The 14,411-nt window shown below is 54.6% G+C and overlaps 1 protein-coding gene across 2 annotated transcripts; it reads right to left on the bottom strand.

The window, feature by feature from the left end:
• Positions 1-1,969: 1,969 nt before the first annotated feature.
• On the bottom strand, positions 1,970-13,981 carry PPP1R18 (protein phosphatase 1 regulatory subunit 18). Of its 2 annotated transcripts, XM_055263546.2 has the most exons (4): positions 13,756-13,981; positions 11,056-12,697; positions 4,761-4,971; positions 1,970-2,868 (listed from the first exon to the last, which is right to left on the bottom strand). In XM_055263546.2, exons 2-4 carry the CDS (start codon positions 12,667-12,669, stop codon positions 2,849-2,851), a joined length of 1,845 nt encoding a protein of 614 aa, XP_055119521.2. In that variant the 5' UTR covers positions 12,670-12,697; positions 13,756-13,981; the 3' UTR covers positions 1,970-2,848. The 2 variants fall into 2 exon arrangements, with proteins under 2 accessions (XP_055119521.2, XP_063489306.1); XM_063633236.1 differs by lacking the exons at positions 1,970-2,868; positions 13,756-13,981 and having other exon boundaries at positions 2,879-4,971; positions 11,056-13,373.
• Between the last annotated feature and the right edge of the window lie 430 nt (positions 13,982-14,411).

The following is a 14,411-nucleotide window of genomic DNA, read 5'->3' as shown; positions in this document are numbered from 1 at the left end:
GCCGCCCAGGCTGGAGTGCAGTGGCGTGATCTTGGTTCACTGCAACCTCCACCTCCTGGGTTCAAGCAATTCTCCTGCCTCAGCCTCCCGAGTAGCCGGGACTACAGGTGCGTGCCACCACGTCCAGCTAATTTTTTGTATTTTAGTAGAGATGGGGTTTCATCGTGTTGCCCCAGCTGGTCTCAAACTCCTCAACTGAGGCAATCCACCCGCCTTGGCCTCCCAAAGTGTTAAGATTACAGGCGTGAGCCACCACACCTGGCCTGACCTCTTGAATGCATTGTTTTCTGTTTCTGAGATGGACTGTGAGCACCCCTGGCATCTCAGAGCTTCCTAACTCTGTTTTCCTGGATCACAACTGGAAACTTTTTAAGAACTTTAGGGCCGGGCGCGGTGGCTCAAGCCTGTAATCCCAGCACTTTGGGAGGCCGAGGCGGGCGGATCACGAGGTCAGGAGATCGAGACCATCCTGGCTAACACGGTGAAACCCCGTCTCTACTAAAAATACAAAAAATTAGCCGGGCGTGTTGGCGGGCGCCTGTAGTCCCAGCTACTCGGGAGGCTGAGGCAGGAGAATGGCGTGAACCCGGGAGCCGGAGCTTGCAGTGAGCCGAGATCGCGCCACTGCACTCCAGCCTGGGCAACAGAGCGAGACTCCGTCTCAAAAAAAAAAAAAAAAAAAAAAAAAAAAAAAGAACTTTACCTAACAGGTTACTAATATAATCATTCTGTTTCCTTCCCTACCCAGACCTTCTCCGAACTGGCTGAGTCTTTTGACACCTGGCTTGTTCTCTTGCTAGTAAATTGAAAACCTTTGGCATATGCTTAAGTTCAATTTGTCTGATATATTTTGTTTTATAGTAAAGGCGTGGGGCCTCCTCTGACCAGTCTGAGAGGAGCAACTTGTAGTGGTAGAGGACTATAACTATTCAACCATATCTTTGTTAGCCTGGAGAGCTAACAAAAAACAAACAAAAATACCTGATGAGTAAAATATTGATGTTCCACATTTGTATAAGATATTCTTTGAAATGGGAAAATCCCGAATATCAACTATGTGGGCACCAAAGCCATGCATTATCAAGATGGTTTTTAAACCTTTTTTTTTTTTTTTTTTTTTTTTTTTGAGATAGAGTCTCTCTCTGCCGCCCAGGCTGGAGTGCAATGGCGCGATCTCGGCTCACTGCAAGCTCCGCCTCCTGGGTTCATGCCATTCTCCTGCCTCAGCCTCCCGAGTAGCCGGGACTACATGTGCCCACCACCACGCCCGGCTAATTTTTTGTATTTTTAGTAGAGATGGGGTTTCACCGTGTTAGCCAGGATGGTCTCGATCTCCTGACCTTATGATCCGCCCGCCTTGGCATCCCAAAGTGCTGGGATCACAGGCGTGAGCCACCATGCAATAGGCCTTTAAAGATATAAAATCCATTGTCTATCAGAGGAGAACCTTTTCCAGGAAACTGACTCTTGTACATACTTACTTCATTTTGCAGCAATTTCAGATTTACTGTTCATAGCCCCAGCTCTTGAGGTAAATATCCCTGGATTAGCCACATGGGTTGTGTCATACACTACCTAGCTGCCTGCATGGCAGCAGGCTTCTGAATACTAGAACCCTTCAACTCAAAGTGTCCTCTGTAATATTTTAACCCTTTTCTTCTATTCATTCATTTGTTGTCATTCATTCTGGAAATAATTCCGTGTCTACTAGTTGACAGGTACGGGATACTGCAGTGAATCCAGCTGATGTAGTCAGCCCTCATGGCACTTCCAGTCTAGTGGACACTTCAACTGCCCTTTCTCATGTCACCTGCTTGTCCTGCGTGAATCCCACGCGCAGCTTCCCAGACCCTTTTTGACATGTCAGTGCCGAGTTCCTGGTTCATCCCCCATCATTTTCCTCTCCCCCAGCCACCAGAGCCTCCCCTCACATACCCTTTTTTTTTCTAAAGAAGGAGAAGCAGACGAGTTGAAGAGAACTCCATTTTATTATGGAAAGTTAAAAAACAAACAAAACAAAACAGGCAATTGATAAAGGCGGCACAATATGGGAGGAGAGGTGAGGTGTCTCCTTAGCCACCCGACACCATCTCAATTCAGTTCAATTGTGAACCACTACGAGAAACAGAATTAAATAACTATCAAGGGGTACAGAGTTAAGATTTCCAGCCTTCCCTCTTGGGGAAAACTAAGGCAAAGTAATACTGAGAAAAAGTGGAGGAAGCCACACCTTCAGGTCACTCCAATGAGGAAACTGGAGGGGACAGAGGAGAGAATTCCACGCAGACACCGTAAGTAAGCGTGGCTTGTAAACCTGGGACTTTGGCAGGTGGGGCCGGGAGCTGGTGGAATTTGTAAACCAGGCTGTGGTCAAGGGAGAAGGCAGGAGCTGTAAACAAAGGGGCAGTGACCTAGGAAATGAAGGAGAAGTGCCTATAAATGAGTGTGGTCTGGGCTTCCCAGAGAGACAAGTGCTTAAATCCCGAGAGTCCCCACGGGATGGTGGGGAAGAAGGCTGTGGGGAGAGTGTACCCTGCCACGGGGGGCAGGTGCTCCATCTCCACCCTCCAGGGAGTTCTGTGCCCCTTCTCAGGACTTGGCGCTCACTCTTGGATCACCTAGGATGCACCAGCACGTTTAACCCCACCCACACCAGAGACTTTGGATTAGGGTAGAAATTGGGCAATTGGCTCTGCACCCAGAAACAGGGTGGGGAAAGCAAGTTACAAGATGTTGGTTGCCCTTCCCTGCCAGGCTCATTATCAGGGTCCATCTGCCCTGAATCTTCCGGGCTCCAGGATCTTCAGTTATAAGAAGGAGGGAGGTATATGCCTAAGTTGGAAGATGGTCACCGCCGGCAGGACTCATCTGTGGGAGAGGGGCCAATAATGATAGAGAATGAGTGAGAGCCTCTGCCTTCTGCCCTCCCTTCCCCCACACACAAATTGAAGGGCAGTTGGCATGCAGGAAGTCCTATAATATCTTCCATATCTAAAGCACGTTACCACCAATAACCACATCCATCACTCATTTAACTTGGACTCTGTGCCAGGCATCCTTATAACTGTTTAATCTCACCATAACTCCAGCAGAGATTAAGTAATTTGATATCCAGCTGTCGCTCTTGGTGCTTCACAAAAATTACTTAATCTTGGCCTGGAGCATCTGTAATCCGAGCAATTTGGGAGGCTGAGGTGGGAGGATCACTTGAGGTCCAGAGTTCAAGACCAGCCTGACCAACATAGGGAAACCCTGTCTTTACTAAAAATATAAAAACTCGCCAGTTGCGATGGTACACATCTGTAATCCCAGTTACTCAAGAGGCTGAGGCACAAGAATCGCTTGAACTTGGGAGGCAGAGGTTGCAGTGAGCCAAGGTTGTGCCACTGTACTCTAGTCTGGGCGACAGAGGGAGACGCTGTCTCAAAATAAATAAATAAATAAAATAAATTACTTAATCTTTTCTACAACTCTAGGAGACAGTTTTTGGTTTCTGTTTTTTTGAGACAGAATTTCACTCTGTTGCCCAGGCTAGAGAGTGTGGCAGCATCATCTCGGCTCACTGCAACCTCTGCTTCCCGGGTTCAAGTGATTCTCCTGCCTCAGACTCCCGAGTAGCAGGGATTACAGGTATCCACCTCCATGCCTAACTAATTTTTGTATTTTTAGTAGAGATGGGTTTTCACTATGTTGGCCAGGCTAGTCTTGAACTTCTGACCTTGAGTGATCCACCTGCCTTGGCCTCCCAAAGTGCTGGGATTACAGGCGTGAGCCACCGTGCCTGGCCTGTTTGTTTTTTTTGAGACAGGGCCTTCCTCTGTTGCCCAGGCTGGAGTGCAGTGGGTGGTGCAATATCGGCTCACTGCAGCCTCTAACTCCTGAGGTCAAACGATCCTCCCACCTCAGCCTCCAAAGTACCTGGAACCACAGCTGCGCACTGCCACACCTGGCTAATTTTTTTTTTTTTTTTTTTTGAGACGGAGTCTCGCTCTGTTGCCCAAGCTGGAGTGCAGTGGCGCGATCTCGGCTCACTGCAAGCTCCGCCTCCCAGGTTCACGCCATTCTCCTGCCTCAGCCTCCCAAGTAGCTGGGACTATAGGCGCCTGCCACCACGCCCGGCTAATTTTTTTTGTATTTTTAGTAAAGATGGGGTTTCACCATGTTAGCCAGGATGGTCTCGATCTCCTGACTTCGTGATCCGCCCGCCTCGCCTCCCAAAGTGCTGGTATTACAGGCATGAGCCACCGTGCCCGGCCCACACCTGGATAATTTTTGTATTTTTTTGTAGAGACAGGATTTTGCCATGTTGTCCAGGGTGGTCTTGAACTCCTGGGCTCAAGTGATCCACCCGTCTTGGCTTCCCAAAGTGCTGGGATTACAGGCATGAGCCACAGGAGGTAGTTATTATTAACTTCATTTCATAAATAGTAAACTAAAGCCAGAGATCAGATGGTTTCCCTGAGATCACACAATTAAGAGACAAGCTGGAATTCCAACTCAGGCCTGTCGACCCACCCTGTGGTTTTGACCAGATTACCAGCACTCAGGAAGAGTTCTCGTTTTGAAACCTGAAGACTCAATGTGTACTTCACTGCCCGGGACGTCAGTTTGCCCATCTGTTAAAGGAGCAGGTTGGACCAGAGGACCCGCCAAGCCCCTTCCAAGCGCCTACATGCGATCCTCCCTCCTCTTCTCTCCTGGACCACAGCTCCCGCTCTGACAGCAGGGGGCGCCCTCGGGCCGGCGGAGCCTCCGCTTACCCACAATCAGGGCCTTGGTGCGCAGCCCGCCCTGGAGCTCTGGCTGCAGCAGCAGCAGCTCTTCCTCATCCTCTTCGTCGTCGGGTTGGGCTGCTGGGGGGTTGGGGGCACTGGGGACCTCAGGCTCCGGGCCAAGCTCCTCCAGTACCGAACTCTCGGAAGGGTATTGGTACGTGGTCTCCAGGGCTGTCTCGCTGAAGGAGATCTTAAGCTGAAGGAGGGAGAAAAAGGGGGCAGGAGGCAAGGTCAGCAGGGGAGAAGCCCGCGGGGGTTGAGGGGGAGAAAGCGGGGGGCGGGGGAAGGCGGAGTCTGCAAGGGAGCAGGTGGGACTGGCGGAACGTGGGCGTGGGGGCTGGACTCAGGTGCCGCACTCACTCTCCCCGTCCACTCTGGGATCCAGTTTTCCTTTCCATACTGGCTCTCCAATCCTAGAGTTTCCCTATTCGATCATATCATTTCTTTTTTTTTTTTTTTTTTTTTTTTTGAGACGGAGTTTCTCTCTGTAGCCCAGGCTGGAGTGCAGTGGCGCGATCTCGGCTCACTGCAAGCTCCGCCTCCTGGGTTCCCGCCATTCTCCTGCCTCAGCCTCCCGAGTAGCTGGGACTACAGGCGCCTGCCACCAAGCCCGGCTAACTTTTTGTATTTTTAGTAGAGACAGGGTTTCACCGTGGTCTCGATCTCCTGACCTCGTGATCCGCCCGCCTCGGCCTCCCAAAGTGCTGGGATTACAGGCGTGAGCCACTGCGCCCAGCCTCGATCATATCATTTCAAAACATCAGACTTTGCCCTGTACGTTGGCAGGGGCTTGGGAGGCAGAAGTGAATAACATAAGACCAAGGTCCCTCCTCTTTCAAGTGTGGGAGGCAGAGGGGTAAAAAGAAATTAAAATACATGGCGATAAGTCTTGTGGACCGAGTCTTTGGGCACCTTGGGGGCAATCGAGTAAACTTCCCAGAAGAGCCCAGCAGACTGGCCAGTGGGGAAAGAACTGGCTGGGGAGTGAGTCTCAGACAAAAGCAAGATTTTCATACCCACAGCTCCTTGCTGTCCTATGCAAAACCCAGGACCCTGGGCACCTGTTCCCTCCTACTCTCCTCATTCCTCTTCTATCCATAGCAAAGGGGGTCTAGGGCCTGGGAAGAGATGGGAGATGAACAGAAAGGCCGAGAGGAACCAAGAGACTCCAGCAACACACAGGGGAAAGACGAGCCGCTGATACCCTGAAAGGCTGGGGGAGATGACAAGGGCAGAAAGTCCACACAAACCTGGGGTGGGGGTCCACAGTGTGCCCAAAGGGACAGGCACAGAGACAAAATACCAGACAGGGCCCAGAAAACCCTTGGTAATCACACTGTCCCAAGAGCAGGCGAGTCCCAGCTGTTCTCACTGCCTTTCTACCCTTCCCCTTTGCCCTATTAAGAAGCTCAGGGGGAAGGGGCAGGGTGGGATTAAGTCTAGGAGCCAAAGGGATTAGGGAGACAGCAGGAGGATTCCATGTGAACTACTTGGAAAGGTCCAAACGATCTACTCAGGCCTTCCCTGGCATCTGTTTGGGAAGACTTGGGGTCAGCCATACATCTCTGAGTCCCCTAATGGACTGAGGTATGAAAAGAGAGAAGCCAGAGAGTGGCTGGGCAGGTGGTTGCTAAGAGCTGCATCAATATGACACCAGTCAGGCATGGTGGCTCACACCTGTAATCCCAGCACTTTGGGAGGTTGAGGCGGGAGGATTTCTTGAGCCCAGGAGTTCGAGACCAGCCTGGGCAATAGAGTGACACTGTCTCTAAAAAAGAAAAAAAAATCAGATATGACACCTGGGTCCCCATGGGAAGGTGGAACTCAGGAACTGTATATGTTACTCCTTGTTGGCTCCGAACCCTGCAGTGTCTCCCCATCTCACTTGGAGCAAAAAGTCTACTCGAGGCTAGGCACGGTGGTTCATGCCTATAATCCCAGCACTTTGGGAGGCCGAGACGGGCGGATCACAAGGACAAGAGATTGAGACCATCCTGGCCAACATGGTGAAACCCGTCTCTACTAAAAATACAAAAAAAATTAGCTGGGCATGGTGGCATGCGCCTGTAGTCCCAGCTACTCGAGAGGACGAGGCAGGAGAATCACTTGAACCTGGGAGATAGAGGTTGCAGTGAGCCGAGGCCGTGCCACTGCTCTACAGCTTGGGCAACAGAGCGAGACTCCGTCTCAAAAAAAAAAAAAAAGTCTACTTGATTGCCCCCAAGGTGCCCAGAGCCTGACCAAAACCTACAGAGTGCTCCCAGTATGCCACCCTCCCCTTGCCTCTCTGGCCTCTTCCTCCACTCCAGCCACACTGGCCTTGGTTCCCTCCACGCACTCCCACTTCAGGACCAGAACAGTACTAGCTATTCCTTCTGCCTGGAACACTCCCCCGAAATATCCCCATGGCTCTGACCCTCCTGATCACCCTATTTTGAAGTCTCCATATTCACTCCCCCTACCTCCTGGCCCTCTAAGTTCCACTGTTCTATTTTTTTCATAATCACTTACCACCTTCTAACTTACTAGATAATTTACTAATATATTATACTCATGTCTGCTGTTGAAAGGAGCTTGGGGCCAGGTAAGGTGGCTCACTCCTATAATCCCAGCACTTTGGGAGGCCAAGACAGGTGGATCACTTGAGGTCAGGAGTTCAAGACCAGCCTGGCCAACATGGTGAAACCCCGTCTCTACTAAAAATACTAAAATTTGGCTCACGCCTGTAATCCCAGCACTTTGGGAGGCTGAGGCGGGTGGATCACGAGGTCAGGAGATCGAGACCACGGTGAAACCCCGTCTCTACTAAAAATACAAAAAAATTAGCCGGGCGTGGTGGCGGGCGCCTGTAGTCCCAGCTACTCGGAGAGGCTGAGGCAGGAGAATGGCGTGAACCCGGGAGGCGGAGCTTGCAGTGAGCCGAGATTGCGCCACTGCACTCCAGCCTGGGTGACAGAGCAAGACTCCGTCTCAAAAAAAAAAAAAAAAAAAAAAAAAAAAATACTAAAATTAGGCCGGGCGCAGTGGCTCACGCTTGTAATCCCAGCACTTTGGGAGGCCGAGGTGGGCGGATCACGAGGTCAGGAGATCGAGACCACGGTGAAACCCCGTCTCTACTAAAAATACAAAAAATTAGCCGGGCGTGGTGGCGGGCGCCTGTAGTCCCAGCTACTCGGAGAGGCTGAGGCGGGAGAATGGCGAGAACCCGGGAGGCGGAGCTTGCAGTGAGCCAGGATCGCGCCACTGCACTCCAGCCTGGGCGACAGAGCAAGACTCCGTCTCAAAAAAATAAAAAAATAAATAAATAAATAAAAAATAATACAAAAAAATTAGCCGGGCATGGTGGCAGGAGCCTGTAGTCCCAGCTACTCGGAGAGGCTGAGGCAGGAGAATGGTGTGAACCCGGGAGGCGGAGCTTGCAGTGAGCCGAGATCGCGCCACTGCACTCCAGCCTGGGCGACAGAGCGAGACTCTGTCTCAAAAAAAAAAAAAAAAACTAAAATTAGCCGGGCATGGTGGCGTGCGCCTGTAATTCTAGCTACTCAGGAGGCTGAAGCTGGAGAATCACTTGAACCCGGGAGGTGGAGGTTGCAGTGAGCCGAAATCTCACCATTGAACTCCAGGCTGGGAGACAGCGAGACTGTCTCAGAAAAGAAAAAAAAGAAAAGAAAAAAGAAAGGAGCTTGGAAGTTGCTACAGTGCAAGAGGTTAGGGTTTGTTCAGACCTCAGATGAGGTGCCATCAGAGGACCAATGCTGGGGAAACGATCTGCGGGTGGTCCAGCCTGTACACATTTGACCCCCAGTTCATGTCTGTGGAACTGCTGGTAGAATCTAGTGACAGCAGCCAGACTGCTTATATCCCAGGTTCTCAGAAGGGACCACTTAGGTTTCTGTAACTGACAGATTTACCCACATTTCTGGGAACCCATTTTTGTTTTCTTCTCATATCCTCTTTTGGAATAATAACCTCTGTACTTTATTTTCTACTCTGAAAAAGGACTCATTTTATTTGCTTTCGGTCTATGTTTATATCTCCCCCCTACCCTGCCTCTCTCCTCACCCCCCACCAACTTCTGACTGGGCTTCTCAGGAATGCACAGCCTGCATGGGAGTGGGGGGTAGAGAGGGGGTGACTCACTCGCTCCTCTCCCATCAGCTATATAAGGTCACAATGGGGCCGGTCTCTCAGCCCAACAAAGAGGCTTCTGGGTAGAGCACCAGCCACAGCCATCCCCTGGGCTCCAGTGGCAGGGCTGGGATTTCTCTCCTGATGGCAGGGATAAGTTTGATGGAATTAGCCTGCAAACGAGTTATTTAGGGAAGGTGAAGCGGGGGTTGGTGACAGGGTCCTCCTGTCTCCTATTTCTGAGCCAGTGTGTTGCAGCAGAGCTGGGACAAGGCACCCAGTCCCTGAAGAACAGAGTGCTGAGAGGGAGTAGAGGGTGGAGGGTGAGGCGTCTGGGTCAGAGGAACTCTGTGCTGCCTCTTCCCCACCCCCACCCAAGCAGCGGCTGCTTCCTTATTCTCTCACCACATCCTGAGCACAGATCTGGCAGGCCCAGGGCCCAGGGTTCCCCACTCAGCCCCACCAGCCTTCCGGCCCCCACCCCAGGCTTCCTGTTTGGGCGATCTGCTTCCGGCTCCCCTGCCCTCTGGCCTAGGTATGGTCATCAGCACAGGTCCTGCCCTGCACTTGCTTCCTGGCTCCCCTGGGATGCTCCCTGGGCTTTGGGCCCCAAAGCTTCATGCTTCCCCTGCTCATTCTTCCTCAGAGGCACAAGCCTCTCTCAGTAGGAAGTGACTTTTCTGAACACCTCACCCGGGTAGCATTTCCGGACTTCTGTTTTTTTCATCTGCCCAGCCCTGAGGGGAACTGGCTGGTAGCAGTCAGAGGGCTGAGGGTAGGTTCCCAAGCACCATGGCTTAGGGGTGGGAGCTTACGCTTCATGTGAAGATGAATTGGGGGATCAAATGAACCCCCCTCCACCCCAGGCTTAACCCGTATCTTTAGTCCCTGTGGTTCCCCACTGACACTGAGGACACAAAAAAATCAAATCTGAGGATGTTAACACATGGGATGAGAATGAAACTGGGCTTCCCAGGCTCTGGGGAGATGTCTGTGACTGGAGGGACTTCCTAAGTCTGAGATGTCTGAGTGTGGGACCTCTCTCTCCCTAGACATTTTCAAGCTGGAAACAGATGGGTGTGCACAGGGAGGAAGTGAGGCCAGGGCCAGGGGGAGTCATCCTGGCTGCCCCCACTTTCCTGCAGGTCTTTGTTGCAAGTCTAACCTCTGACCCTCTGCTGGCCTCAGCCCCGACCCCTGTCCAGAACTCCCACTGTGCTCCCTGGCCAGTGCCTGTTCTCAAAACTGTCTCCAAACTCACTTCTCTCTTTTGCTACCCTAAGGGGAGGGAAAGTCCAGGATGGCAGGAAGAGAGGGGAAAACCGATCCCTGAGCCAGTTCTTGGGAGGGAGGGGAAACCCAGGGAGAAAGGACGGGGGAGTGAGGGGCGGGGGTATTTTGGAAGAGGAGAAGGCTTTTCTTGTCCCAAGAGAGAAGGGAGCACTGTCTGAAGCAGTGGCCCAGCTGGGGGTGTGCAACCCCGAGGTCACCCACTTCAAATGGCCTCTCTGTGTCTCTCCCATGGGGCAGACTCAGGGTTCAAAAGCCTTCTCTCTGCTCTTTGGCCGGCCGGGTTCCATCTCCCCTCTCCCCTCCATCCTAGGATGTCCCTATTCACCTCTGCCCTCCTTCCCAGGGGGCAGTTGGACCTTTCTCCATTCACTTCTCCCTGCAGTTTCTCCCTAGAATACAAACCTACCCCCTCCACCACCCCAGGCTCCCTATCCCTTCTCCCCAGAAAAACTGCAAATGCTTTCACCCTGGTGACCCTGTCCTCACTGATTCAAGCTCGCCACTTTCGGCTCTCCCACTGGATGGGCTGGGGCGGGTCACACTCAGGAAACGAAGGAAAGAAAAGAGGGTTGGAAACTCAGAGCCCAAGGGAAGGGAGAATGAGCAGCCCGGCACACCCTGAAAGAGACACACCCGGAGACGGCCTTTGCTGGGGCAGGATCTTTTGGGCTCAAAATGGAAAAGGAGGGCTCTGAGAAGGAAGGGTGTATGTGCAGAGCGAGGAAGGATGGTGGCAGGAATTAACAAGAAAGAATAGAGGAAGACAAGAAAACAGGGGTATAAAAAAGAAAGAAAGACTGGAGTCCAGAGAAAATTGACAAGTGGACTTCTGAGAAGTCTGGCTTGGCTGCTTCCCTACCTGTTTGTGGTGTCTTTCGGGGGACCCCTTGGCAAGGCAGCTGCGGCTGAGACGGAGGTAGCCCCCCAGAACCAAGATCTCCTCGGCAGTTGGGTACCGCTTCTTCCCAGCCCCTGGGACTGCAACATCAGCTGTGGCTGGAGAGGTTGGGGTGGCTGGGGTCGCAGGGGGCACAGACCGCCGGGGGTTGACGGTGAAGGTGTGTCCACTGCGGCGGGGGGCCCCCACCCCTGGCCCTGCCTTCACCCCATAGAACAGGCGGCTCATGAGGGGATCCCCAGGAGGTTGGGGGGCAGTTGGGGCTGGGGGTGGGGGAGACAGAGGGGCTGGTGGTGGGGGCTGGAGTTCCACTGCTTCCTCTTCCTGCTGTCTCAGGCCTCCAGTCCCAGCGTCCTCTGGTGGGAGGGGGGAAGGCACAGAGCAGCAGTTCTGCAGGGCTCTCAGAGGCCTGCCCTGAGCCCCTGCCTCCTCCTTCTCAGCCTCCCCTTCACCAGCCTCCACACCGGGAGGTTCCAGATGCGTCTCTGCTGACTCTGGAGGTTCTGGTTTCTGAGTTTGAGCCTCTGTGTCCCTGGGTGTCCATTCTCGAGCCTTCCCAGAGTTCAGGGTCCATTTCCACCCTTCTGTTGGCTTCATGCCCCTCTCGCCATCTTCCACAGGCCTCTGCTCTGCTGCCTCCACTCCTGTGGAATTGTTGCCTTGGGCCTCCCTTGTCAGGGTCTCGGACAGCTCTGCAGTCTCTTTTGGAGTCACCCCTGGAACTGGCCACTCTTCTTTTCTCCCACATTCTTCCGAGTAGCCTTGTCTTTCTTCTCCTGACCTTAGCCTCCACTCAGTTGCCTCCAGTTGTACCAAACTCTGTTCCTGAGACTCCCTGGAGTCAGGTCTCCATTTATGGGCCTCTGTCAGGCCCAACTTCTGGTAGGCAGATTCCCCTGGGCTCAGTCTACATTCCACCTCTTTTCTCCCGGGGCTTTGCTCTGGAGACTCTGCTAGTCTCAGACTCCGCTCTGGAGTTTCTCCAGGACTCAGCCTCCATTTCCATGCCTCTGACAGTCGGGAGCTCTTGTCTCCCACCTCTCCTGGGCTTTGCCTCCAGTCCCGAGCCTCCAGAGGCCTCAGGTTCGACTCTTGGGCTCCCCCTATCCCCAGCCTCCTCTCTCTGGTCTCCCTCGGACTTAGTCTCTCTTCTCTTGACTCTCTTCCCTTGGGGCTCTGATCCCGCATCTCCCCAGGGCTGGGTCTCCGCTCCCGGGCCTCCAGAGGCCCAGGCTTTCTCTCTGCTAGCAGCTCTTCACTCCGTTGTTGTTGCTGCTGCTGCTGCTGCCGCTCCTGCCGGATGAATCGGTTCTGGTGCACTGGCCCGATGGCCTCCAGAAGGACCGCAGACTCATCTGGGTCTGGAGGTCCCGCCTCTGCAGTCCCTGGCACAGGGCTAGGCTCCCCAGGGGACGACAGCCCAAGCTTGGCCCGGCGGCGCTCCAGGAGCCCTCGCTTCCAGGCTGGCATCTGGGACAGGCGCTCCCGTTCTGCTTTCTCCCGGCCTCGAACGGATGCCTCCTCCTGCCGGCGCCGGGCTAGCAGCTGTAGCTTCCAGTCAGGGATGGTGGCCATGGTCGCCTTGAGGTGAGGGTAGGGAGCACTGGGGACAGAGAACAGGAAGGAGAGGCTCCAGAGAGTGAGACAGCCCAGGGGGTGAGACTGAGGGTGGGAGGAGAGGAAGTGGAGGGGGAGAGGTGGGACACAAACCGGGGCAGAGGATGAGGACAGAGGGAAAGACGGAAGGCAGAGAACTGGGGAAATGGAAAAAGTGAAGAGAAGTTGTGAGCCCAAGTTGGGGGTGGTGGGGGTGATATGAGAGGAAGAGTCCCGATTGGAGGCAATGAGGGCAGGAGCCAGATGTGGCAGTACAGGGTTAATGCGTATTAAAGACAGTCTCTAGGATGTGAGAAAGAGAGAGAAGGGCGAAAAGGAAAGTTGGCGTGAGGGAGAAGAGAGAAATGTGGCTGGGGTGAGGGGAACCTGGGTGCAGGCCAGGCTGCCTCAGCGATACCCCAGGAAGGCTAGTATGGGAAGGAAGGACCAGGAATCTGAAAGGACCAGGAGGCAACGGGACCTGTGGGAGTGTTGGGGAGGCAAGGAGGGTCGGAGAGCGAACAGGTCTAGAGGAGAAGGGAAACCAGGGAAGAGGGGAAAGGAGCGCGGCGGCAGCAGCCCGGCGCCTTTCAGCGCGGGCCCCAAAGGTCCCGGCTCCGCTTCCAGCACCGCTCGGGCCACGCCTCTCCCCAGCCCCCACCCCTCTGCCCCGCACTCCGCCCCCGAGGCGGGTCGGGGGAAATACCCACCCCCGGGACTTTCGGAACCAGGGCGTCAGAGCTGCCAGCGCGTTCCCAGAACCCTGGCGTCCACCCCCACCCTGTCCTGTCACCACCGCCTCCCTCCCCCACCGACTGCGCCACGCGACCCCAGAGTGCCAAGGGACGGCCCCATGTCTCTTCTCCCCGGCGCCTGCAAGTCCTGCGCCCGGTCCCCGCTCTCATGAAGCCGTGACAGAGCCGGCCGTCTCCGCCCCGCTCTGGCCGCACAGACTGACAATCTCGGCACAAAGAGGAGACAGCCAAGGTCCGGGCCAGGGACGGGGGCAAGGACAGGGGCGAGGAGACACCCACTCCCCAAGTCTGAGCCCCTCAGTCAACTCACACGCCGCGGGACCCCCGGGGGAAGGGGTGCGGAGGAGCCGGGCGTCCGGAGAGAGGAAGAGGAGGAGAGAGGGACCGAGGGAGATCCGGAGACTGGAGGGAGGGGAGGAGGGAGAGAGAGGAGGAGGGAAAGAGGCAGCAAAGGAGGAGGGACGGAGACAGAGACCAGGGGGCCGGGCGGGGGCGGCGACCGCTTTGTCTAAGGACAATGAGGAGAGGGAAGGGGGCGCAGGGAGGAGCCGAGGAGAGGGCGGGGCCTAGCTCCCTCCCACCCCGCGTGGGACTCGCTCCGGGACTGCCCCCTTCTCGCACCAACCACTGGTCCTCCGCTCTGTCCCCAGGGGCCCTCACCAGCTTCCCGCCCGGACACCGCAGGTGTCCAGATCCCTTCCCCCAGTTCGCCGACCCAAGGCGGTGGCCCGTGACTCAGGCCCCTCGTGGGACTTTGGGAGGAAGCGGCAGCTGCTCGGAGCCGGGCCCGCCCTTCCCATCTCCTGCCGCTCCTCCCTACGCTTTTGCCTTCTCATCTGGGTCTGGAGGTCCAGCCTCTGAAGTCCTTTGTTTTGCCGGGTCGAGGGCAGCCGCCAGGCTGTGGGGAGCCTTGTGGATGGGCGGCAGGAGAGGCGCTCAGAAGCCAGAGGTTTTGGAAGCTCCCTC

This window comes from Symphalangus syndactylus, chromosome 23 (genome assembly GCF_028878055.3).
Source record: "Symphalangus syndactylus isolate Jambi chromosome 23, NHGRI_mSymSyn1-v2.1_pri, whole genome shotgun sequence".
Taxonomy (NCBI): domain Eukaryota; kingdom Metazoa; phylum Chordata; class Mammalia; order Primates; family Hylobatidae; genus Symphalangus; species Symphalangus syndactylus.
The sequence above is the reverse complement of the archived record's forward strand: the minus strand, read 5'-3'. Positions and strand labels throughout refer to the sequence as shown.